The sequence below is a fragment of the Artemia franciscana genome, chromosome 13 (genome assembly GCF_032884065.1).
Source record: "Artemia franciscana chromosome 13, ASM3288406v1, whole genome shotgun sequence".
In the NCBI taxonomy this organism is placed as follows: Eukaryota; Metazoa; Arthropoda; class Branchiopoda; order Anostraca; family Artemiidae; genus Artemia; species Artemia franciscana.
Genome location: NC_088875.1, coordinates 2464901 through 2492072, shown reverse-complemented (window position 1 = coordinate 2492072; position 27172 = coordinate 2464901). Strand labels below are relative to the sequence as shown.

At 36.0% G+C, this 27172-nt stretch overlaps 1 protein-coding gene across 1 annotated transcript in view; it reads right to left on the bottom strand.

The window, feature by feature from the left end:
* LOC136034382 (vesicular inhibitory amino acid transporter-like) overlaps positions 1-27172 on the bottom strand; it is a 47708-nt gene that overhangs the window by 4141 nt on the left and 16395 nt on the right. The window contains exons 3-5 of the mRNA XM_065715529.1: positions 17271-17451; positions 7802-7983; positions 3398-3676 (exon numbers count right to left, since the gene is read on the bottom strand). Coding sequence (XP_065571601.1) covers positions 3398-3676; positions 7802-7983; positions 17271-17451 — 642 coding nt within the window. The remainder of the gene's footprint in view (positions 1-3397; positions 3677-7801; positions 7984-17270; positions 17452-27172) is intronic.

Sequence of the window (27172 nt, the reverse complement as noted above, 5' to 3'; positions counted from 1 at the left end):
GGAAAAATTTTATAGCGGGACAAGGGAAAAATTTGTGGGCAAAGGAAGTTTTAGTTTACTCCCCAGCCGTCCTCATGGGTCGGGTTGTGGCCAACCAGTCAAACGCTCATGGATAAGCTATACATTCACGGAAAAGAAAGTACCCAGAGTAGTCTCATGAAATTGACCTTTTGCACGAAGAAGCTGCTGATCAAACCTACCCAGTGACACCAGCTCTTCTTTCAGCTGAGACTACAAGCGACATAATAACCCTAGTAGTCGAGTCAGCCGCAAGGCGCAGTATTTCAGCCAAGAAGGTTCAGAAATAATTGAGGACCAATACGGAGAGTTTCATGGGAGAAGTGAGGGTAACCCGAAACAAGAAGCACGTTTCCGTGGAGACGAACTGAAACGCTAGATATTATCGGGACCAAAAGAAACTACGTTAACTGATCTTTGAAATACTTGAGAATCATAAGAAATTAACGGTATGTTATTTCCGTAGTCGAAAAGGCTAACATCAATTCAAGGTTCAATAAGGCAGAGAGGAATTTGCTTCCAAGCACTTCGGATCGCAGTTTTGAATAGAGTTGTAGTGAGAACTGAACATTGTTTAAAACCTAATCAAACAGCAATACTACTGTTAAGGGGACGTTCTATTCACACCCACAAGAACGTGAACTGAACATTGAACTGAATGAGAACTGAACATTGTTTAAAACCTAATCAAACAGCAATACTACTGTTAAGGGAACGTTCTATTCACACCCACAAGAACGTGAATTGAACATTGAACTGAATGAGAACTGAACATTGTTTAAAACCTAATCAAAAAGCAATACTACTGTTAAGGGGACGTTCTATTCACACCCACAAGAACGTGTTACCATACCAATTCCAGAGTAGACCCCACAGGAAAGGTAAGTGAATAGTTGGAAGCTCAAATATCGCAGTTTTGAATAGAGTTGTAGTGAGAACTGAACATTGTTTAAAACCTAATCAAACAGCAATACTACTGTTAAGGGGACGTTCTATTCACACCCACAAGAACGTGAACTGAACATTGAACTGAATGAGAACTGAACATTGTTTAAAACCTAATCAAACAGCAATACTACTGTTAAGGGGACGTTCTATTCACACCCACAAGAACGTGAACTGAACATTGAACTGAATGAGAACTGGACATTGTTTAAAACCTAATCAAACAGCAATACTACTGTTAAGGGGACGTTCTATTCACACCCACAACAACGTGTTACCATACCAATTCCAGAGTAGACCCCACAGGAAAGGTAAGTGAATAGTTGGAAGCTCAAATATTGCATTTTTGAATAAAGTTGTAGTGAGAACTGAACATTGTTTAAAACCTAATCAAACAGCAATACTACTGTTAAGGGGACGTTCTATTCACACCCACAAGAACGTGTTACCATACCAATTCCAGAGTAGACCCCACAGGAAAGGTAAGTGAATAGTTGGAAGCTCAAATATCGCAGTTTTGAACAGAGTTGTAGTGAGAACTGAACATCGTTTAAAACCTAATCAAACAGCAATACTACTGTTAAGGGGACGTTCTATTCACACCCACAAGAACGTGAACTGAACATTGAACTGAATGAGAACTGAACATTGTTTAAAACCTAATCAAACAGCAATACTACTGTTAAGGGGACGTTCTATTCACACCCACAAGAACGTGAACTGAACATTGAACTGAATGAGAACAGAACATTGTTTAAAACCTAATCAAACAGCAATACTACTGTTAAGGGGACGTTCTATTCACACCCACAAGAACGTGTTACCATACCAATTCCAGAGTAGACCCACAGGAAAGGTAAGCGAATAGTTGGAAGCTCAAATATTGCATTTTTGAATAGAGTTGTAGTGAGAACTGAACATTGTTTAAAACCTAATAAAACAGCAATACTACTGTTAAGGGGACGTTCTATTCACACCCACAAGAACGTGTTACCATACCAATTCCAGAGTAGACCCCACAGGAAAGGTAAGTGAATAGTTGGAAGCTCAAATATTGCATTTTTGAATAGAGTTGTAGTGAGAACTGAACATTGTTTAAAACCTAATCAAACAGCAATACTACTGTTAAGGGGACGTTCTATTCACACCCACAAGAACGTGTTACCATACCAATTCCAGAGTAGACCCCACAGGAAAGGTAAGTGAATAGTTGGAAGCTCAAATATCGCAGTTTTGAACAGAGTTGTAGTGAGAACTGAACATCGTTTAAAACCTAATCAAACAGCAATACTACTGTTAAGGGGACGTTCTATTCACACCCACAAGAACGTGAACTGAACATTGAACTGAATGAGAACTGAACATTGTTTAAAACCTAATCAAACAGCAATACTACTGTTAAGGGGACGTTCTATTCACACCCACAAGAACGTGAACTGAACATTGAACTGAATGAGAACTGAACATTGCTTAAAACCTAATCAAACAGCAATACTACTGTTAAGGGGACGTTCTATTCACACCCACAAGAACGTGCTACCATACCAATTCCAGAGTAGACCCCACAGGAAAGGTAAGTGAATAGTTGGAAGCTCAAATATAAACGACTATGTGTAAGGGAATTCGCTTTTTTATTGACTGTCCAAATAAAAAAAAAAAATCTAAAATGTCCATACGAAGGCCCTTCACTTAAATTCTTCCTGACACCCCCTTTTGCTTATTTGCCACTTCTTTTTGGCAAACAATAGTGGTAATTGTTATCCTGCTAAACTCGTAAATAAAATAATAAAAATTAGACACAGTAAAGATAACAATAAATTTAACGAAGCACCAAAGTCGTCCTACTCAAAAGTGACAAATAGTTATATTTCTTTGCCTTATGTACCATTTTATGAACCATAATTACCATTGTACTATATACTATTGTACGAATTTTACGTAAATATTGAATCTTGCTTTGAATCAGTTAGACACTTGAGTAGCATTCTGAGCTGTGGGAAAAACTGGACTCTCGGAAAATTGGAGTGGTGTCTATAGCATTCCTTGTTCTTGTGGAAAATTTTATATTGGCTGAATCTATCCACAGCTTATAGAACAGAAAATTGCTTTTATTTTATATTTTATCTAAAGAAATCCCAGCTCACTTTCCCTCCTCTTCCTCCAATACGTCTTACACATTTTGCTGGGCTAAAACAAAAATAAATGTCCTCCCCAAGCGGAAATTTTAGTATTCTGCCAATTTAACTGGCCATTACAAAAAAAAAATATATTAGTATATTAATATATTATAAAAATTAATATAATAGTCCAGAAAAATTTAAATTAAGAAAGGGGAGCAGTGCTAAATTTTTCATTGGTTCATACTGTCACACCCTGAGCAAAATGTTGCATCTGACACCCGTTAGAAATCTAGCAATATCATACGAACAATTACCTTAGCTACTAGAACAAAGTTTACAAGTCCTTTGAAATTTGTTGGTAAATTATTTGTAATAACTTCTTCTGTGTCTTCTTGCCACGTGAGGAATCCAACATATCCAAAAAGAGATTTGAAAACTGCAGCAGCTATATGACTATACTTCAGCATACAATGAAACCGGTTCGGCTCTTTCATGTTCCCTTCTAATGTTGGCAGGAAAATTTGAGATGTGTAGCTGAACACAATGACACCCAAGGCAATTGGGAAAGTGTAGATGTCCAGTTTCAGCGATACCTATGTACAAAGGAGAGTCCTATAGTGTGTTTCAGTGGGAAACTTTTAAGGATTGTATCTTCCAGGAAAAGCAGGGATTAAAATCTATTTGCGCCACTGACAGTTCAGCATCTGATGACAACACAGAAAAGTGGAAAATTTCATAGAGAATTGGATAATTGATTTACGACATTATTGAATTAAAGCTGAAGTTTTTTGTCAGTGATAATTAATCAGCTTTATCTGTTTTTAAAAATCACTTGAATACAAATTCAAATTTACACCAGGTAGGCCTAATATAGATTGGGAAATTCTTGTCAGGCTAATAGGGTAGTTGTCTTTAGGCTGGTAGCCCTTTTGAGGAATTTTTTTTACCCTCCCTTGCATGTTAAAATTACCCTGAAAGACACGTCTGCAACAGTCTAGGATAGGCTAAAAAAAGAACTACATCAACAAAATGTTTCGGAAACTAAAACATTATTCCTCTTCTTAAATTTGTTGGATTTAAATGATATACGAATATTAAATACTTCCATATGGCATTTTCAAATCCAAAATTCTAAAAATTATTTCTATGACAAATCTCTGTTAATCTTACTTCCTCGTTCGGATTGTCGGAGGTCTAGGATGTATCAAATTCCTTTTGTAAGCTCTGAAAGGTCAAGGTTTTCGATTAGATACCAAATACCCTTCATTGCTAACAATCATAAGCTGAATGATAAAATTCTGTTTGATCCATCCCAAAAATCTCAGCTAAATTTAAAAAAGCAAATATTAAAGATTGTTTGCTAAAATTTTGATTATTCACCATTGATGATGGAAATTTAAATTAAATAATTTAAATTATTTGATCTTCTTATTTGTGTGTTTGTTTTTGTGTCCCTGTGTCTGGGACGGCCTCCCACGCCCCTCCTGCCCGATATTTATATATTTACTTATCTTTTATGAGTTTTTTTTTCTATTTTGTGTGTCTTCTACCGTATTATATTTTGAAATCATTATTACGATGAGATGTTGATGTTTTTTCTTATGTTTTTGCACTGTCCCAGTCTTACGAGCTCTGCTCTCTGTTGGGGCATAATATTGTTTGTGTATTTTTTGAGTTGAATAAATAAAAAGTTGAAGTTGAAGTTGAAATGCTACGTAGCCGAGTTGTTAGAACGCCGAAAATAATCCTATACCCGTAAGGACAGCGGTCAAGTCTTGGTGTCACAGTTTATTTCGATTGGAAGGAGGATAAGTGGTATGACTCTGTAAGCTAACTCAGACTCGACCCAGCTCTAAGTTGATACCAGGAGAAACTTGGAAACTAAACAGGAAGGAGGTGTAAAAGCACGCGATGGCTAGCCTACAACTCTCTACGTCATTAGACTTCCTGGCTGAAGGGCCATAAACCGGATATCAGCACAGCTAGTTTGGACTTTAGAGTCTAGTTCAGCATCCTTGTTTATCCTTTCAGTATTAGCACCAGCTTACTCTAATAGGTGTTTTCTATTCTCTTTGATACATCTAGCTAGGTGAAACTAAATTTGAGAAGGATTTAGAAGAATTACTTGAACATAAATATACAGAAGCTACCCAGTTTGTAGGTTTAAAAAATGAAGCAAAAATATTCTTAACGAAACATCAGGTTTTGTTTCTAAGATTCATATTCTTAATGAGAAATTTTGGTTATTTGTCGCAGAGTTAAGTGAATATTTCTTAAATAATAGACCCAAATTTTATTTTCTGAAAGGTAACAATACAATCAAAATCACTTGGAAGTTGAGAAGATTGATCTAGAAGGGGCTCCCGCGTAATAATTACATTCCTCCTCTAACAGTGTCATGAAGTCCTTGCACCTCTAAACAGAGTGTGAAGCTGTTCATATGTGAAATTTTGTTCACAAGATATATGCGCCCAGTACACGTTTTGATATGGTATTTTTCTGTAGTCTTGTGGTTTTAATGCTTAAACATTAGCCGACAACTGTTCTTGTTTTTTTATTCCAAAATTCACGGTGCCGGGTATAATTAAATATCTAATTTGCCACTGGTCTTTTATCGAGGTTTTAGATGACTGTTGAACCTTCCTTTTAAAGTCACAGAGAAACTCTTAGGGATAACTTCCCCAGGAAGATCTATTTCGAATCGAAGTGCAACGTCGAATGAAGCTGTTCTTCGAATACCCTGTTCTCGGTGTGCCAACCCAATGATAACTGGACCAAGCTTTATGCCTTCGTGCCAGTATTGTCACTAGGAAAATGAGGAGCACAATACGGGATAGGTCTTGATATAGAGGCTATATTAGAAAACAGCCTTCGATGCTACATCAAATTTTTTACTAATACACTGAAGAGTCGTGCGGAACGATTGAACCTGCCCTATTAGCCCTACTCCGGGTCCTTTAGAGTTGTACCAAAAGCGAATTCGGGTATCAGCATACAGCGAGCATACAAACTCAGTCATGGGTCTGATGTGAGACTTTTTAAAGTGCGAGGATCGAGCTCAGCGGTAAAAGGCTTATGCAGTGAAGTGCGATCCCTATCTCTCTTGCAACAGAGGCTTCCATCCGATCAAGGTGAATTTTCTTTGAGAGATCTTTGGAGAAGTGGATTCCAAAGAGACGAATCTCGTCGACCTTCTTTATAGCTTCATTCATGAAGATGAAGTGGGGCGTATGTAAGATACTTTTGATTGGGAGATCCTCAGCTCCTTTGTTTTGATACATTGAAACTAACCATCCAGGTATCAGACCACTTTCAATTTCCAAAAAAAACTGTCTGAAGGTGCAATGAGGCTTGGATTGTTTTGCGTTTTTTTTTTTTTTTTGGATGACTGAATGTGTCATGGTGTCATTGGCACAGTGATACAGAGGGCTCGCAGATTCAGCTTTATCAATCTACAGAATCAAATTATAAAAAAATGTTCCGTATTGATTTTTAAGTTAAAAAACATATTGAAAAGGTTTTTCAAAAACATGTGCAAACACAAAAAAGTCTTATTTTTTAAGCAAGTTTAGATCATTCTCTAGGTAAAAATCTATGTAATTTCTTTATTCTGGCTCGCCATATGGATATATCTCAAACTAATAAACCCGATAATGTAAATATATTGTCGTTTCAATGCAAGTTAAAGCTCTAAGCTTGTTACAGAATCTAGGAAACATAAAACATTAGTTTGTACAGAATGTAAAATTTGTAGGTAAAGCGCAAGCAGGTAATATTCGGTAAAACTGAAGTCGGCTCTTCAGTCCCCAAGTAGGCTTCTTTGGGTTCTTCTTTGAAGCCAGTTTTAGTATATAAGAACTTAAAGGTATATTCTTCGCTCATGAAAATAAAAAAGTAATGCAGATGACGTAGTGATACTCCCATGTATAAAGGGGCCCAATAGGATTATTACTGGCTAAGGCCATTCCTCAAGACATATTTCCGTTGAAGTATTACCTCCTCATCTCCCCCCCCAAGAACCAAAAATTTGCAATTATAAGAATAATATATTCATTTCAGCAAAAAAGTATCAATGGCTGCTTTATCCTACATAGGAGGAAATATTATTGTGTCACTTTTCTTATTTATTGGATTTCAGAGGGTACCTGAATTAGCAAGCATCTACCGCGCAATCAGATCCAAAGGAGCACCAATCCAGGTACCAAAGACCTGATTTTAGTTAGAGCCGGTAAGAATACATAGAATACTGAGTTTTGACCTAATAAAATGGCAACTATTCCCTAAATCTAGTGCCTGCTGATTCCAGATTAATGCTAGTAAATAATGAAAGTGCTTCTGTTGTAAAATATAAAAAAAAATATGAAAAGAAGACATTCATAACAGCCTCAGAAAAGTCAAAATAATTCAGAATAATATCGTTTAGGGAAATAAACTTATTCAAAACTTATTTTAGGGCAATTTGGAGAGTTAAAGTGCCGCCAAAACTATGAAAAAAGTTAAAAGTAGACTTATTTGGTTGACCCCCGAAAATCTAAACAGTCGTACTTGTCTTCTTAAGTGATTTAAAGAAAGCCAGGCATGCAGAAATTATGTGAGAGAAAATCGTATAAATTATTAAATTTAAAGCAAAAGAATTATAAAAATTATGCAAGCAAATTATGTGAAAATATATACAGATTTTGCCATACTATTTTTACCCTTATAAAATGGCAACTCACCTTTTCCCAGCCCCATTGCCCAATAAATCCAAGGCAGTACCCCATAATGACGACATTTATGACTACGTGAGCCATTGTGCACCAAAAACTGAGAGTCGAAACGTGACGAAGATTCTTCAGGAAAGCGCAAGGAATGAGAATAACGCCCAATATCATCATGTACGAACGTTGATCGATTATACCTGAAATAGAATTTATATATATATATATATATATATATATATATATATATATATATATATATATATATATATATATATATATATATATGTATATATGCATACTAAAAATACAAAATAAAAACATGATTACAATAGCTTGACAAGACAATAATTTTTTGACTTAAACGGCAAAAGGGTCTCAAATTGCACAATTAGCACGTTCTTTAAACATAGACTACATTGTAGTAGAAAATAGGGGTGTGTTGTACTTCGTTAGAACATAATCTTACAAAAAGTTTAAATATTACAAAAATTTAAATACATAATTTATAATTAAATAATAATTAAATAATAATTTAATTACATAATCTTACAAAAAGTATTAAATATAATTGCAGCCACGTATTGCAAGTATCATGACACATACACAAACAAAATACAAATGTTTTGGATTAACAAGCTAAGTCCTAACATAGTGCAAAAACTAGCTTATTCAATGCTGTGAAATTTTGGGATTGCGGTGCAAAACTGAAGTAAATCTCTGAGCCAGTACAAAAGTGAGAATGTTAAAGCTGTAGAATATCTGAATACAAAATACCAAACTCGTGACTAAATATAAAGACAAGCTTAGGTCCTTGTTTGGTATAAAAAATAGTCGCGTCCAAACTGCGGACTTTTTCAGTGCAAAAAGTCTTGACTCTCTGCAAAAACCAGAAAAGTCTCGATTAAGTCCAAAAATCAGCTATACCCTAACTCCCTAAAAATAAAATAAGACATGCAGGTGCTACGTCTAAGAAAACCAGATGTTTAAAAACGAGGCCGGTCTTGATTGGGCCCAAAACAAATCAATCCTAGATATGGATTTTACATAGCTTTCGAAAGAATGAGCAAAGAAGATGAACCCTGATTTGGTGCAAATCTAAACCAAGTCCAAACTTGGTGTACTAACTAATTGCTAAACTCATATAAAAACAGGCCAAGTTTAAGTTGCCAAAATTTGATGGCATAACACGAAAACTAACTCAGTTCTGACACACGAGGTAGTGCAAAAACATGCCTAGCCGACTCGATGGACATTAGAAAGGCTGGCATGTTGTATCTCCTCAGAGCCAGAATCACAGAAGATTTCTTATCTGTATGGTTCAGAAGCCAAGGCGTACCTTCGTATTGTATTCCTCGTATTACTATGCAAAGAAGACCTATGTCTTTTATATTATTTCCACTTTTTTTCCAAGCCATAACTCGATGTCCACTCATCTCTCCCCATCAACATATGTTGAAAGTTTCAACTTAATGCCTTAACCTTTTGTAATGATATTGCAGATGCAATATTTTGACAACCTGGCAGCACACAGAGTCTCTTGATTTATCTCACTACTCAACCGTGCATGTATCAAAAGTATCATAGAACATTATAGCGCAAAATATTCTTTCTACCTTGAGTGGAGACAAAAATATTTTAGAATCTCCTCCTTTCCTTTTCTCTTTGGCCGAGTCACGACGTAGGCAATAATGCTCCTAAATGAAAAAAATTTCCCCGATACCAAGCTTCAATTTTTCTTATCCTCCCTTTTCCTTTCTTAAACAGTGCCTGAAAGTCTCAACTCCAACCCCGAAGTAGTTCCCAAGATGTTGAAGACATGCTATTTCGATCGACTGGATACTAACAGTACGTTTTCCGCCAAGTTTTAATTCAACATCTACATAACCTTCCCCCCTTGAATATTTCCTGAATATGTCAGCTTAACAACCTAAGAATTTCCCACAACATTGCAAACACGCCATTTTGACAGCCTTACAGCGCATAGTGTTCTTTTTTATTTATTTGTCTCGCTACTTAGCCGTCCAATAGCTATTATTTTTATGTTTACACGTAGTATTGGTTAATAGGAAGTATACAGACATTTTCAGGTTTTTTTTTCTGGTGTGAAAAAAGAACACTTCTGGTGTCAGGGGGAGAGGGTTACGTGGGAAGATCTTTCCATGGAGGAATTTTCCATGGGGGAACAGAATTTTCATGAAGGAGGCGCTGGATTTCCCAGAATTGTTTAAAAACAATCAGAAATTAAATTAAAAAACAAGTTTTATCAGCTGAAAGTAAGGAGCAACATTAAAAATTGTATCGAACAGAAATCATTACGTATATGAGAGGGGCTCACCCCCTCATTAATATCTCACTCTTTACACTAAAGTGTTTTTAGTAATTTCAAAAGATCTATTTATTCTAATTAAACGGCTTTTGGGATTCAGGGGGCTTTTTCAAAGAATTGGACAACATTCGAACTTCAGCATAAAGTGCGAGGCATTGGCGAGGGGGTGAATCCCCTGATATTATGTATATGAGGGAGTTTCTTTCCCTCATCAGTACCTCGCTCTTTACGCTAAAGTTAGAATTTTGGTAAACAATGGCCGATATAAACAGTAATTTGTTTGGGCTATTTTGCGCCCAATCTTAGCATTTAATATTATCTTAAGGAGTCATTATCTAAAGGAGTATTCAGGAGTCATCCCCCATATACACTCCCATAGTCACTCCCTCATATACATAATATCAGGGGATTCACCCCCTCGTCAATGCCTCGCACTTTATGCTGAAGTTCGAATGTTGTCCAATTCTTTGAAAAAGCCCCCTAAATCCCAAAAGCCGTTTAATTAGAATAAATAGATCTTTTGAAATTACTAAAAACACTAATAACACACAACGACCGTTTAATTAGAATAATTAGCTTTTTACAAATTCACAAACATTTTAACGTCAAGAGAGAGGTGCTGAGGAGGGAACAAATCCCTCATATACGTAGTAACAACCAAAAGAAAAATCTGAGGAAATTGCAGTTCAAACAGCTCGTGGTAAGGAACTGTAAGTAAGGTCCCGGTAGCGTCCGTAAGTAAGGTCTGTGGTAGCGATCCGGCTAAATAGTAACCAAAACTCTAAAAAACGGTTTTTATGGCACTTGGTATTTACCAAGTGACATACAGCGATCGCAAATTCTGTCGGTCTGTCTGTTGGTCCCGGTTTTGCTAGTTTAGGCACTTCCAGATAAGCTAGGACGGTGGAACTTGGCAGGCGAATCAGGGGCCAGACTAGATTAAATTAGGGAATAGTCGTTTCCCTAATTTGACCATCTGGTGGGGAGTGGGGGGGACGGTTAATTCGGAAAAATTAGAAAAAAGAGGTATTTTTAACTTACGAACGGGTGATCGGATCTTAATGAAATTTGAAATTTAGAAGGATATTGTGCCTCAGAGCTCTTGTTTTAAATTTCGACCGGATCTGGGGACACTGGGAAGAGTTAGAGGGGGAAACCTAAAATCTTGGAAAACGCTTAGAGTGGAGGGATCGGGATGAAACTTGGTGGCAAGAATAAGCAAAAGTCCTAGATACGTGATTTACATAACCGGAACGGATCCACTCTCTTTAGGGGAGTTGGAGGGGGTCAATTCTGAAAAATTAGAAAAAAAGGTATTTTTGACTTACGAAGGAGTGATCGGATCTCAATGAAATTTGATATTTAGAAGGATCTTGTAAGTCAGATCTCTTATTTTGAATCCTGACCAGATTCAGTGTCATTAGAGGAAGTTGGGGAGGGGAACCGAAAATCTTGGATAACGCTTAGAGTGGAGATATCAAGATGAAACTTTGTGGGAAGAATAAGCACAAGTCCAAGATACATGAATGACATAACCGGACCGGATCCGGTGTCTTTGGGGTGAGGGGGGTAATTTGGAAAAATTAGAAAAAATGAGATATTTGTAACTTACGAACGGTCGATCAGATCTTAATGAAATTTTATATTTAGAAGGACCTTGTGCTTCAGAGCTCTTATTTTAAATCCCGATCAGATTCGGTGACATTGGGGGGATTTGGAGGGGAAAACCGGAAATCTTGGAAAACGTGAAAATTTAGGTATCTTTATCTTACGAATGGATGATCGGATCTTAATGAAACTTGATACATAGAAAGATCTTTTGTCTCAGATGCTCCATTTTCAATTCGAATCGGATCCAGGGATATAGGGGGCTGGAGGGGGGAAATAGAAATCTTGAAAACCGGAAATCTTGGAAAACGCTTAGAGTAGAGAGATCGGGATGAAACTTGACGGGAAGAATAAGCACAAGCTCTAGATACGTGATTGACATAATTAGAACGGATCCACTTTTAATAAAATTTGATATTTAGAAGGACCTCGTATCTCAGAGCTCTTATTCTAAATCCCGACCGTATCCGGTGTGATATTGGGCGAGTTGGAGGGGAAAACGAGAAATCTTGGAAAACGCTTAGAGTGGAGAGATCAGGATAAAACTTGGAGGGTAGAATAAGCAAATGTCGTAGATACATGATTGACGTAACCGGACTGGATCGGCTCTCTTCGGGGGAGTTAGGTGGGTCCAGTGCTTTGGCGAGTTCGGTGCTTCTGGACGTGCTAGGACGATGAAAATTGGTAGGCGTCTCAGAAACCTGCACAAACTGACTTGATAAAGCTGTTTTCTCCGATTCAACCATCAGGGGAATGAAGGGAGAGGAAAAAGTTGAAAAATGAGGTATTTTCAACTTACGAGCGGGTGATCAGATCTTAATGAATTTTTATATTTAGAAGGACCTCGTCTCTCAGACCTCTTTTTTTTAAATTCCGACCGGCATTAAGCCTCTGATTTTCCTTTTAAATCAATCTATTGATTCTTAGAATTTTGCTAGAGATCAGGCCATATGAGCTCTTAACTCTTGTTTAAAGAAAGATTTGTCTCTTTCTCACAGCTCTATTTTCAAAACAATAAGAAACTTTAGCGTAAAGAGCGAGACGTTGAGAAGGGGACAGCCCCGTCCATATACGGAATAATTTCTGTTCGTTTGAAGTTTTAATGTTGCTCCTTACTTTCAGTAGGAAAAACTTGTTTTTTATTTAACTGTGTAAAAAGAGAAGTTCCCGCTAGTTGATCTTCACGATTTAGTGTGGCAATAGAAGAGATAACTTTTTACGAAAAGAAAGGTCTTTGGAATAAAAAAAAACAACCAAAATAATGATCGTTGAAAATCCCCTTTTTCAGAAATGAATAGACCTAAGATAGATAAAGATTAAAAAATGTTTTCATTTTGATATCCTTAGTACTTAAAGAATTTGAAAAATTAGGTGGACATAGTCTTTTGATTTTCTCAGGTAGGCGTGTTGTTTTTAAAGTTTACACTTTAGATGTTTGGGGACTCGGTGGATCTCGGTCTAGCGAGTGATCCGTAAGAGCTTGTTTAAAATATCAAACAGTTCGTGGTAACGAACTGTAGTAAGGAGCGACCCGGCTCAATAGTAACCAAAACTCTAAAAAATAGAATTTTGATGCCAATACATACATCAAAAGAATCGCATTTTAATGCTGATTTTAAATATATAAGTTTCATCAAGTTTAGTCTTACCCATCAAAAGTTACGAGCCTGAGAAAATTTGCGTTATTTTAGAAAATAGGGGGGAACGCCCCCTAGAAGTCATAGAATCTTTACGAAAATCACACCATCAGATTCACCGTATCAGAGAACCCTACTGTAGAAGTTTCAAGCTCCTATCTACAAAAATGTGGAATTTTGTATTTTTTGCCAGAAGGCAGATCACGGATGCGTGTTTATTTGTTTTTTTGTTTTTTTGTTTTTTTTTTTCTTTTTCCCAGGGGTGATCGTATCGACCCAGTTGTCCTAGAATGTTGCAAGAGGGCTCATTTTAAAATAAAAATTGGAGGGCACCTAGGCCCCCTCCCAAGCTAATTATTTTACCAAAGTCAACAAATCAAAATTCTGAGATAGCCATTTTATTCAGCGTAGTCGAAAAACCTTATAACTATGTCTTTGGGGACGACTTACTCCCCCACAGTCCCCGTGGGAGGGGCAACAAGTTACAAACTTTGACCAGTGCTTACATATAGTAATGGTTATTGGGAAGTGTACAGGCGTTTTCAGGAGGATTTTTCTGGTTGGGGGAGGGGTTGAGAAGAGGGGGATATGCTGGGGGAACTTTCCATCGATAGTTTGTCATGGCGGAAGAAAATCTCCATGAAGGGAGCGCAGGATTTACTAGCATTATTTAAAAAAAAAATGAAAAAATAAATATGAAAAAGTTCTTTCAGCTGGAAGTAAGGAGCAGCATTAAAACTTAAAACAAACAGAAATTATTACCCATTTGAGGGGCTCACCTCCTCCTACTACCTCGCTCTTTACGCTAAAGTATGTTTAGTAATTTCAACTATTTATTCTACAGCTTTTGTGATTCTGGGGTCATTCTTAATGAATTGGGACAAAATTTAAGCTTTAATGTAAAGAGCGAGGATCTGACAAGGGGGGAACCCCCTCATATATGTAATAAAAATATGAGAATACAAAAGTTCTTTACTTAAGCTAATTTATAAGTTACGTAAATCTTTTACTAATAAAAATATTCGTAAAAAATCAAAAATTCTAGTTGCCTTTTTAATTAACCAAAAAACCGGAGGGCAACTAGGCTTCCTCCCCCGCTCTTTTTTTCTCAAAATCATTCGATCAAAATTATGAGAAAGCCATTTAGCCAAAAAAAAAAATGCAAATTTTGTTTTAATTATTCCTCTGCGGAGAGCCAAAATCAAAACATGCATTGATTCAAAAACGTCCAGAAATTAAATAAAAAAAACAAGTTTTTTTAACTGAAAGTAAGGAGCGACATTAAAACTTAAAACGACCAGAAATTACTTCGTATATGAAAGAGGCTGCTTCCTCATCAACGCCCCGTTCTTTACGCTAAAGTTTTTTACTGTTTTAAAAAGAAGAATTGAGAGAAAGAGTCAAACTTTAGCGTAAAGAGCGAGGCGTTAATGAGGAAGCAGCCTCTTTCATATACGAAGTAATAACTAATCAGGAATAAAAGTCTTTTTGTCTATTTCCAGCCCTCCACCCTCCTTCCAACAAAATATATTATTCATTGACCAAGAGAATAATATTTACAAGTTTTAAGCTAATCGAATATCCAGGATCAGACCAGCACCCTCGCCTCTATACTACTACTACTACTACTACTACTACTACTACTACTACTAATAACTCACCGCAGCACCAAACCACCTGAGGCCGACATAGCTACGCACGCTCCTCCTCCAACCCATTTTATTCAAGGCCTCCCTCTTTAAACCTGCCCAGGAAGTTCCCATTCCCTTGAAATCTTTATTTATGACATCCTCCCAACCCAGTCGAGGACGACCTACTTTCCGTTTAGCCCCGAACGGTTGGCCAAAAAAGACACTCTTCGGCAATCTGTCATCCTTCATCCGCAGAACATGGCCTAGCCATCTCAGCCTTTCTTTCATTATCAAACAGTTAGTGGTAACGAACTGTAGTAAGGAGCGACCCGGCTCAATAGTAACCGAAACTCTAAAAAATGGAATTTTGATACCAATAGTTACATCAAAAGAATCGCATTTTAATGCTGATTTTAAATATATAAGTTTCATCAAGATTAGTTTTACCCATCAAAAGTTACGAGCCTGAGAAAATTTACCTCATTTTTGAAAATAGGGGGAAAACACCCCCTAAATGTCACACAATCTTAACAAAAATCACACCATCAGATTCAGCGTATCAGAGAACCTTGTTGTATAAGTTTCAAGCTCCTATCTATAAAAATGTGGAATTTCGCATTTTTTTTGCCAGAATACAGATCATGCTACGTGTTTATTTGTTTTTTTTTTTTTTTTTTTTTTTTTTTTTTTTTTTTTTTTTTTTTTTTTTTTTTTCAGGGGTGATCGTATAGACTCAGTGGTCCTAAAATCTTGCGAGAGGGCTCATTCTAACAGAAATGAAAGGTTCTAGTGCCCTTTTTAAGTCACCAAAAAAGTTGGAGGGCACCTAGGCCCCCTCCCGCGCCAATTGTTTTCCCAACGTCACCGGATCAAAATTCTGAGATAGCCATTTTATTCACCGTAGTCGAAGAACCTTATAACTATGTCTTTGGGGACGACTAACTCCCCCACAGTCCCCGTGGGAGGGGCTATAAGTTACAAACTTTGACCAGTGCTTACATATAGTAATGGTTATTTGGAAGTGTACAGACGTTTTCAGGGGGATTTTTAGGTTGGGGGGGGGGGGGTTGAGAAGAGAGAGATATGTTGGGGGAACTTTCCTTGGAGGAATTTCTCATAAGGGAAGAAAATTTTCATGAAGGGAACGCAGGATTTTCTAGCATTATTTAAAAAAAAATAAAAAAATAAATATGAAAAAAAATTTTCAACTGAAAGTAAGGAGAAGCATTAAAACTTAAAACGAACAGAAATTATTAAGCATATGATGGGCTCACCTCCTCCTAATACCCCTCTCTATACGCTAAAGTATTTTCAGTAATTTCAACTATTTATTCTACGGGTTTTGTAATTCAGAGGTCATTCTCAAGAAATTGGGACAAAATTTAAACTTTAGTGTAAAGAGCGAGGTACTGACGAGGGGGTGAACCCCCTCATATACGTAATAAAACATTAAAATACAGAAGTTCGTTACGTAAGCTAATTTGTAAGTTACGTATATCTTTTACTAATAAAAACATTCGCAAAAAATTAAAAGTTCTAGTTGGCTTTTGAAGTAACCAAAAAATCGGAGGGCAACTAGGCCTCCTGCCCCTTTCCTTTTTTCTCAAAATCGTTCGATCAAAACTATGAGAAAGCCATTTAGCCAAAAAAAAATAAATCTGCAAATTTCGTGTTAATTATTCATCTGAGCCAAAAGAGCCAAAATCAAAACATGCATTGATCCAAAAACGTTCAGAAATTAAATAAAAAAAAAGTTTTTTTAACGGAAAGTAAGGAGCGGTATTAAAACTTAAAACAAACAGAAATTACTTCGTATATGAAAGTGGCTGCTTCCTCATCAACGCCCCGCTCTTTACGCTAAAGTTTTTTACTATTTTAAAAAGTAGAGTTAAGAGAAAGAGTCGAACTTTAGTGTAAAGAGCGGGGCGTTGATGAGGAAGCAGCCCCTTTCATATACGAAGTAATTTGTGTTTTGTTAAACTTGTTTTTTTTACATATAACTCATATATTTCATTTTTCATATAATTTTTTCATAATGTTTTTTTTTTCATATATTTCTTATACAACACACGTCCAAATTATGAGACAGATGTGACAGCCACTAAGACTTTAACCCGAAACAATGCTTTCAAAAGTTTGGAATTCATACTGACTTGAAAATCCCTAACTAAAAACTGAAAAACAAGAAACAAAACACAAAAATAAAAGACTCGGGAAATACACTTCCCGGGCCACGTCATGCATAGCCAGTGCGGTCTTAAAATGTATTTAAACACACTTACCTTTAGGAAAGGTGCCTACCATCAGATCGCCACAAAGAACTACGTATAATATACACGTCATCAGTAGTTCAATCAATTGGGCTAAGTTGACAATTTTTCCTCCCCATTTTTCTCCCCAGCAAACTTCAGCAATGGCCATATAACTGTCTCTGACACGAACTACTTCCCCTTCGCTTGTAACCTTGCCAAAGGAAAATTGTATAAGCTAAAGCATTAGAGTGGAATCAGCTTGAAAGAATAGGTTCCAAACGTAACCAAATTGAGTTCAAGAATTAAGGACATTTTTCAACTAAGACAGTTGTAGAAAAAAATAAAACATAGTAATATTTCTCATATATACTTTTATTTAACAATGACGTGGAATGAAAGAAGGAACACACGAAGCAACAAAAGTAAGACTGTGTAATAAATCATCCTTAAATTTAGGCATGGAAGAGCCGCCCAGTGAGCGAATGATCTGACCCGGAGAAAAAGCGCGAAAGAAATGAACTCGAAGGGTTCTTTCTTAGATACAAAAAAAAAAAAAAAAAAAAAAGATCCGACAATTCAAGCTTTGCAGTTACATATTTCTAGACAATCATTTTTCTTTGGGCAGGGGTGGGAGAACAGGTCAACACGAATGAATTACAATTTCGATTCTGCATAATGTTCAGAAAATGAAATATGAAAATATTACTGTTTTAGCGATTCCAAAAAAAAGAATTTAGGTAGAAGGAGGGAAAAATATTAGTTTAAAAAATGTGAACATTCGCAACTTGTCAGAAAAATGAATCAAATCCGAATTGTCACTTTTCTTCAGTTTGCGTGTTTGGACACAATAATTTAGTTTTTTACCAAGATTATCTTTAATATCTCTAAACAGAAAGATAATTCCAATAACTGTTTGTGGCTTAATTTAAACCTAAATTAACTTTTAATAGTAAAAACAAAACAGAACAAAAACGTTAAAATTGCTGTGACTAAACGCTGTGAAATATTTCTCGCTGAGTTTGCGCAGCCCATACCTATTTGGTGTCAATACCACAGGTACAAATCAAAATAAAACCAAATCAAATAAAAATACATAAAGCACGATAAGACAAATTGCTTGAAATTTGTAGTCCTGATAACAAAACGTGTGAGGGGTGGTAGCCTTACTGCCGAATCGTAATAAGCCAAACGGTAACGTCAAGCTATGTCTAGGTGACAGGAAAACGTACTTAGGAGAGAATGAAAGCCATGATTTATTCGCGAAGACTGAAAGCCCAAGCCAACGTGTGTAACTTGCAAGGGTCAAAGGCCTGAGGGAACAAAGCAAATTTTCAAATTTGTGATGCTGGCTTTCTGTTAGCTGATAAGCATTTGAGTTTTGTTACCTAAAGCACTATCAAACAGTTGGTGGTAATGAACCGAAAAAAAAATGAATGACTCAGCCCAATAGTACCCAAAACTCTAAAAAAACAGAATGAGAATTTTTAATATAAACAAACTCTGAAAAAGAATCGGATTTTTACGCTAATTCCAAATATATAAAATTCATTGATTCAATGGAACCCATCAAAAGCTACGAGCCTAAGAGAATTCGCCTGATTTTTAGAAAAGGAAAGAAACAACCCTAAAAGGTAAAGTAATCTTAAAAGGTAAGAAAACCTTACTGTAGAGCTTTCAAGCTCCTATCTGCAAAAATATAGAAGTTTGCATTGTTTCCTAGAATAAAGATCATGCATGTGTTTATTATATTTTTTTTGGGGGGGGGGGATCGTATAAAAAAATGATCCTGGAACAATAGAAGAGGGATTAATCCAACGAAAGTCAACAGTTTTACTCCCTTATATAAGTGATCAAAAATATTGGAGGGCAATAAACCCTCTCTCTCACTACTTTTTCCCAAAAGTCATCGATCAAAATCTTGGAATAGTCAGTTTGTTCAGGATGATTGAAAAGCCCAATAACTTTAACTTTGGCGATGATATGCTTGCCACAGCCCCTAGGGAAAGGAATTTAAGCATGAAATTTCCTCATTGCTTACATATAGTATTTTTTATTTAATCTATACAGAAATTTTCCGGGGGGATTTCTATGGAGATATTTTTCTACGTGGAGGGGAATTTCCAAGAGTGAATTTTTCCAGGGGAAATTTTACAAGGGGGAATAGAAAGTTCTTTTTCTTTTTGTTTATTTGATCTTTTTATTTATCAGACAAAATTCTTCGCAGGAAATTTTCTGTATGATAATATAATTAAACAGCCGAGAAAACGAGCGTAATATTAGCCAAGCCTTCTTCAGTGCGCAAAAACATCTAACCTTTTGAAGTAAGCCCAAACAAATCAAATACTCAATCAAACAAACAAAAAACCAAGCCACAAATAAATGGAAGACCATTCACCAGTCAGATTGGACAAAAATTCTCTGCTTAGTGATTGATTCAGCTTGCCTACTGATCTGGTTTTCATAAAAAGTGTGGTCAGATGACCTTAATTTAAACTGAATAAAAATACTATTCGAATTTTTTTAATATTAAGTTATTATAGATTCGGTGTCTAGGAATAGCTCCAGTATCTCTGTTTAAGGCAATTTCAATTGCCTCCCTGAAGGATTGTAATAAGCCATGTGATGTGTGAAACCAAAAAGAACTAAATGATCTGGATTTTCAAAATGTGTAGGCCCTAGCAGAATCAAAATCCCCATTTTATTTTAACACATCAGGGGTTTATATATTGAAATCTTATGTTCATACAGTCGTTCCCCAAGCTGTTTACAGGCGCAGGGGGGTAACGTAGGACTTTACCTAGTCTCCATTTCAGTAATTAGATTTTTAGTTCTTTCCCTGTATTTGGTCAAATATTGCAATAATTTTTTATTTAATGTGTGAACGGGGAGGATCGTTAAATTTGGGCCTCAGCTCTAAAATTAGAAATAGCTCTTACTCTGACCGGAGTTAAACTTTAATAGGATGTAGTCTCTAGTCTAGGAATACAAAAAGTCAGAAAGAACTTGCAGAAAAATTGAGAGGTATTGGGGAAAAACCAAAGCTTTATAGGATGATTTTTTTTTAAGAATGTTGCGACAGTACTGATTATTATATATCCAAACAGGTTTGAATTGTGAACTAGTTGCCTTTATACTGTAAAACTTCCCACAGAACACGGGACTCTGTAAACACTACGGTACCAAGTATAGGGTCAGTTTTATCATTTCCAGAATTGAAAAATGTTCAACCTCAAGTTCATTTTTGAACTATAATTATTGTTTATATCATTTTGAAATATTATATTTCTGTAAAAAGAAAAATCCCAAGTTTGTCACTGAATCTTGGGGTATATCGTAAAAGGTTAGGGTTTTTTTTTTTTTTTAATTCCAGAAACAACTAAAGAAGGAGGGATGGATTCATTATTTTCTTGTTTTAACTTTTTAATCTTATCTTTAACTAACAGTTGGTGTGGGCTCTTCGCGCCCCCAAGCCCCCCCGCACGCGTAAGTCCTTAGGCGCCATATTAGTTACGCGCCATTGTAGTTGTGTCCCTGTGTCCCACCTGTGAATATATATATATATATATATATATATATATATATATATATATATATATATATATATATATATATATATATATATACTAGCTATTACGCGCCATATTAGTTACGCGCCATTGTAGTTGTGTCCCTGTGTCCCACCTGTGAATATAGATAGACATATATATATTTTTAACTACGTAAAACTTGCGAATATACAACATTCTTGGCTGTCCCATTGTCTGTGCATATAAATAGATTGTCAGGTTTACCGACTCTTGAACATGCAACATATAATTGTCCATGGGAAAAACAATCTGTATTCAGATCTATACCTCATTATTCTAATAATTGCCCTTGAGCTTTGTTGATGGTGATTGCTAATCGAACATTCCATGTGTCCCGGTCGTCATTTATATATCCCCCTGTGCCCCCCGGCGTCCCCGTTGTTGTTGTTTCCCTGTGCCCCGGTCGTCATTCGTGTCCCGGTGTCCCAGTCTGTAATTTCTCTTTGAGTGTCGCGGTCACCATTTATATTCCCTGTGTCCCGGTGTCCCGGTCGTCATTTTTGTCCCGGTCGTCATTTGTATTCCGGTGTCCCGGTCTGTAATTTCTCTTTGAGTGTCCTGGTCGTCATTTATATTCCCTGTGTCCCGGTCGTCATTTGTGTCCCGGTGCTTTGTTGATGGTGATTGCTAATCGAGCATTCCTTGTGTCCCGGTCGCTTTCTATTTGAGTGTCCCGGTCGTCATTTATATTCCCTATGTCCCGGTGTCCCGGTCGCCATTTGTGTCCCGATATCCCGGTCTGTAATTTCGTCAGTCGACAAACATGACGTCAGTCGACACACAAACATGACGTCACTCGACAGACACACAGACAACTTATTTATATATATATACTAGCTGTTGGGGTGGCGCTTCGCGCCACCCCAACACCTAGTTGGTGGGGGCGCTTCGCGCCCCCCCCAAGCCCCCCCGCGCGCGTTAGTCGTTACGCGCCATATTAGTTACGCGCCATTGTAGTTGTGTCCCTATGTCCCACCTGTGAATATAGATATATATATATATATATGTTTTTAACTACGTAAAACTTGCGAATATACAACATTCTTTGCTGTCCCATTGTCTGTGCATATAAATAGATTGTTTACCGACTCTTGAAAATGCAACATATAATGGTCCATGGGAAAACAATCCGTATTCAGATCTATACCTCATGATTCTAATGATTGCCCTTGAGCTTTGTTGATGGTGATTGCTAATCTACCATTCCCTGTGTCGCCATCGTCATTTATATATCCCCCTGTGCCCCCCGGCATCCCCTTTGTAGTTTTGTCCCTGTGTCCCGGTCGTCATTTATATTCCCTGTGTCCCGGTCGTCATTTGTGTCCCGGTGTCCCAGTCTGTGATTTCTCTTTGAGTGTCCCGGGCGTCATTTATATTCCGTCATTATGTGTCCCGGTGTCTCGGTCGTCATTTATATCCCCCTGTGCCCCCCGGCGTCCCCGTTGTAGTTGTGTCCCTGTGTCCCGGTCGTCATTTATATTCCCTGTGTCCCGGTCGTCATTTGTATCCCGGTGTCCCGGTCTGTATATACATTCGTTTTTTAGTTTTGTTTTTCTCCTTTATTTTTTTCCTTTTTTATTTTTTTTCTTTTTTAGTTTATTTAGATTTTTAGATTTTTTAGTTTTTTTATTAGTTTTTTTTTCTTTTTAGTTTTTTGTAGTTTTTACCTTTTTTTTAGTTTTTTTAGTTTTTTTTTACTTATGTCCTGGTCGTCATTTATACTCCCTGTGTCCCGGTCGTCATTTGTGTCCCGGTGCTTTGTTGATTGCTAATCGAACATTCCTTTTGTCCCGGTCGCTTTCTCTTTGAGTGTCGTCATTCATATTCCCTATGTGCCGGTGTCCCGGTCGTTTTTTCCTTTTTAGTTTTTTTATTGGTTTTTACCTTTTTTTTTAGCTTTTTTAGTTTTTTTTCGTTTTTTCTTTTTAGTTTTTTTTTGTAGTTTTTATCTTTTTTATTTTTTTTATTTTTATTCATATTTTTTTAGTTTTCTTTTTCTCTTTTATTTTTCAGTCTTCCTTTTTTTAGTTTTTTCTTTTTTAGTTTTTAGTTTTTTTTAGTTTTTTACCTTTTTTTAGTTTTTTTAGTTTTTTTAGTTTTTTTAGTTTTTTATATTTTTTAGTTTTTTTATTAGTTTTTAGTTTTTTTTTGTAGTTTTTGCCTTTTTTAGTTTTTTCAGTTTTTTTTTAGTTTTTAGTTTTTTACCTTTTTTTTAGTTTTTTTTAGTTTTTTAGCTTTTTTAGTTTTTTTTTCTTTTTAGTTTTTTTTGTAGTTTTTACCTTTTTTAGTTTTTTTTCTTATTTTGTATTAGTGTGAAATAATTCAGACGTCATATGCGGACAAACCCGACGTCACCTGATCCACAGATCCACAGATCCACACACAGACAACTTATTTTTATATATATAGATATATATATATATATATATATATATATATATATATATATATATATATCTATCTATATAAAAATAAGTTGTCTGTCTGTGGATGGATCAGGTGACGTCACCTGAAAAAACTGGATCAGGTGACGTCAAAACTGAAAAAACTAAAAAAAGGCAAAAACTACAAAAAAAACTAAAAACTAATAAAAAAAATAAAAAAGCTAAAAAACTAAAAAAACTAATAAAAGGCAAAAACTACAAAAAAAACTAAAAACTAATAAAAAAGCTAAAAAACTAAAAAAACTAAAAAAAGGCAAAAACTACAAAAAAAACTAATAAAAAAATAAAAAAGCTAAAAAACTAAAAAAACTAAAAAAACTAAAAAAAGGTAAAAAACTAAAAAAACTAAAAACTAAAAAAAACTAAAAAAAAGGAAAAAACTGAAAAATAAGCTAAAATAAAGGTAAAAACCAATAAAAAACTTAAAAAAACTGAAAAAACTAAAAAAAGGCAAAAACTACAAAAAAAACTAAAAACTAATAAAAAAAAGTAAAAAAGCTAAAAAACTAAAAAAAACTAAAAAAACTAAAAAAAGGTAAAAAACTAAAAAAATAAAAATAAAAAAAAACTAAAAGAACTAAAAAAGAAAAAAATAAATGACGACACTCAAAGAGAAAGTGACCAGGACAAAAGGAATGTTCGATTAGCAATCAACAAAGCACCGGGACACAGGGAGTATAAATGACGACCAGGACATAAGTACAACTACAAAAAAAACTAAAAACTAATAAAAAAAATAAAAAAGCTAAAAAACTAAAAAAACTAAAAAAAGGTAAAAAACTAAAAAAACTAAAAACTAAAAAAAACTAAAAAAAAGGAAAAAAACTGAAAAATAAGCTAAAATAAAGGTAAAAACCAATGAAAAACTAAAAAAAACTGAAAAAACTAAAAAAAAATTTCATCTAAAAAACTAAAAAAAACTAAAAAAGGTAAAAACTTTTAGAACTAAAAAAGAAAAAAATAAATGACGACACTCAAAGAGAAAGCGACCAGGACAAAAGGAATGTTCGATTAGCAATCAACAAAGCACCGGGACACAGGGAGTATAAATGACGACCAGGACATAAGTAAAAAAAAAAACTAACAAAACTAAAAAGAAGGTAAAAACTACAAAAAAACTAAAAAGAAAAAAAAACTAAAAACTAATAAAAAAACTAAAAAATCATAAATTACAGACCGGGACACAAATGACGACCGACACAGAGGGAATATAAATGACGACCAGCAACCTCAAAGAAAAATTACAGACTGGGACACCCGGACACAAATCACGACCGGGAATATAAATGACGACCGGGACGCAGGGACACAACTACAACGGGGACGCCGGGGGCACAGGTGGGATATATAATTGACGACTGAGACACAGGGATTGTTTGAATAGAAATTAGAAATTAGAAAAAAACTAAAAAGAAAAAACACTCAAAGATAAATTACAGACCGGGACACAAATGACGACCGACACAGAGGGAATATAAATGACGACCATCAACCTCAAAGAAAAATTACAGACCGGGACACCGGGACACAAATGACGACCGGGACACTGGGACACAGGGAATATAAATGACGACCGGGACACTCAAAGAGAAAATACAAACTGGGACACCAGGACACAAATGACGACCGGAACACAGGGAATATAAATGCTATTTATATGGATAGACAATGGGACAACGAAGAATGTTGTATATTCGCATGTTGTACGTAGTTAAAAATATATATTTATATCTATCTCTATTCACAGGTGGGACACAGGGACACAGCTACAATGGCGCGTAACTAATATGGCGCGTAACGACTTACGCGCGCGGGGGGGCTTGGGGGGGCGCGAAGCGCCCCACCAACTAGGTGTTGGGGTGGCGCGAAGCGCCACCCCAACAGCTAGTATATATATATATATATATATATATATATATATATATATATATATATATATATATATATATATATATATATATATATATATATATATGTTTTTAACTACGTAAAACTTGCGAATATACAACATTCTTTGCTGTCCTATTGTCTGTGCATATAAATAGATTGTCAGGTTTACCGACTCTTTAACATACAACATATAATTGTCCTGATCAATACCGCATTTTTCTAATGCTTGCCCTTGAGCTTTGTTGATGGTGATTGCTAATCGAATATTCCCTGTGTCCCCGTCGTCATTTATATATCCCCCCTGTGCCCTTCCGGCGTCCCCGTTGTAGTTGTGTCCTGGTCATCATTTATATTCCCCGTGTCCCGGTCGTCATTTGTGTCCCGGTGTCTCCGTCTGTAATTTCTCTTTGAGTGTCACGGTCGTCACTTATATTCCCTGTGTCCCGGTCGTCATTTGTGTCCCAGTGTCCTGGTCTGTAATTTCTCTTTGAGTGTCCCGGTCGTCATTTATATTCCTTGTGTCCCGGTCTGTAACGTCATAAAGTCTTCAATGGCTCTGGTGGTGCAGCCAGTTTAGGAAGGTTAACTTTTCCTGATGCGCAACACATTCCCATTGTTTCACCTTTAAATTTCAAGGTCTTGCAATAGGGACAAATTTTAGACATAGTCCCGATTTGAAAACATCTACTCTAGCTATAATCATCGACTGGGCTGTACCTGAATTCCAGGCAATAATTTTGACGTTGCTCTTGTGATTCCTCGGCACACTTTCTTTTGGCATTATCTCTTTGAGCCGCAAGCCTGTTTTCACGTTGTTCTTGTGATTCCTCGGCACGCTTTCTTTTGGCATTATCTCTTTGAGCCGCAAGCCTGTTTTCACGTTGTTCTTGTGATTCCTCGGCACGATTTTTTGCTAATTTCTCTTTGAGCCTCAAGCCTGTTTTCACGTTGTTCTTGTGATTTCTCGGCACGCTTTCTTTTGGTATTATCTCTTTGAGCAGCGAGCCTGTTTTCACGTTGTTCTTGTGATTCCTCGGCATGATTTTTTTTGGTAATTTCTCTTTGAGACACAAGCCTGTTTTCACGTTGTTCTTGTGATTCCTCGGCACGCTTTCTTTTCTTACTTTCTCTTTTAGCCGCAAGCCTTTTGGCATTAACTCTTTGAGCCACTTCCTCGGCTGTTTCTTCTGCCATTGTAGGATTTATACTAAATTTCTCTTTGAATGAACTCTTTGATCAGCTTCCTCGGCTGTTCCTTCTGCCATTGTAGGATTTATACTAAAATTTCTCTTTGAATCGCCCCCTTATATGCTTATAATGACGTCATATGCGTACAAACAAACAAATATACAACTTATATTTACACATATAGATATAGTACAATTTAGAGGCTACAGGATTATGTGAACAGATTCTTAGAACTCTATCGGTTAAACAGATTACATAGTTCTTCTTATAGTTTTACGTTATCTTTTTATTATAAGTTATTGTGTTTAATCTCCTTAAAAAAAAGTTATCCTATTGATAATGGCTTCTAGATATGAAGCCAACACATTTGGTTTCCATCAGTTTTGGCATAGAAATGTTGTTTCAGAGTTCACTGTCCCCATTGAAAACCTTATCGATTTTTATATTAAGTATTTGTTTGTGTGTATGTTTGTGTTTGCACTTGTGTTTTTGATTTATGCCTGTGTATGTCTGTGTGTGGACTTTAAGCTACGTGTAAACTCGAAAATAAGCTCAGATCAATAAGCTCATGACAATTTGTGAAAAAACAGTTTAGGAAGCATTGATGTACATATGCTTTAAAAGTCTGAAAAAAAGGAAAAATATTTCGACAAGGACCACCGGCAAGTCGTCCTCAGTGCTCAAAAAAAAATAAGAAAGAGGAAAAAGAAAAAAACGAAACAAAGAAGAAACAAACAACAAAATCTAACCTTCTTAAGTGAGCTGTACGAGAGGAAAAAAGACACTGAATCAAACAACAAAAACCAACTTGAAATCAATGAAA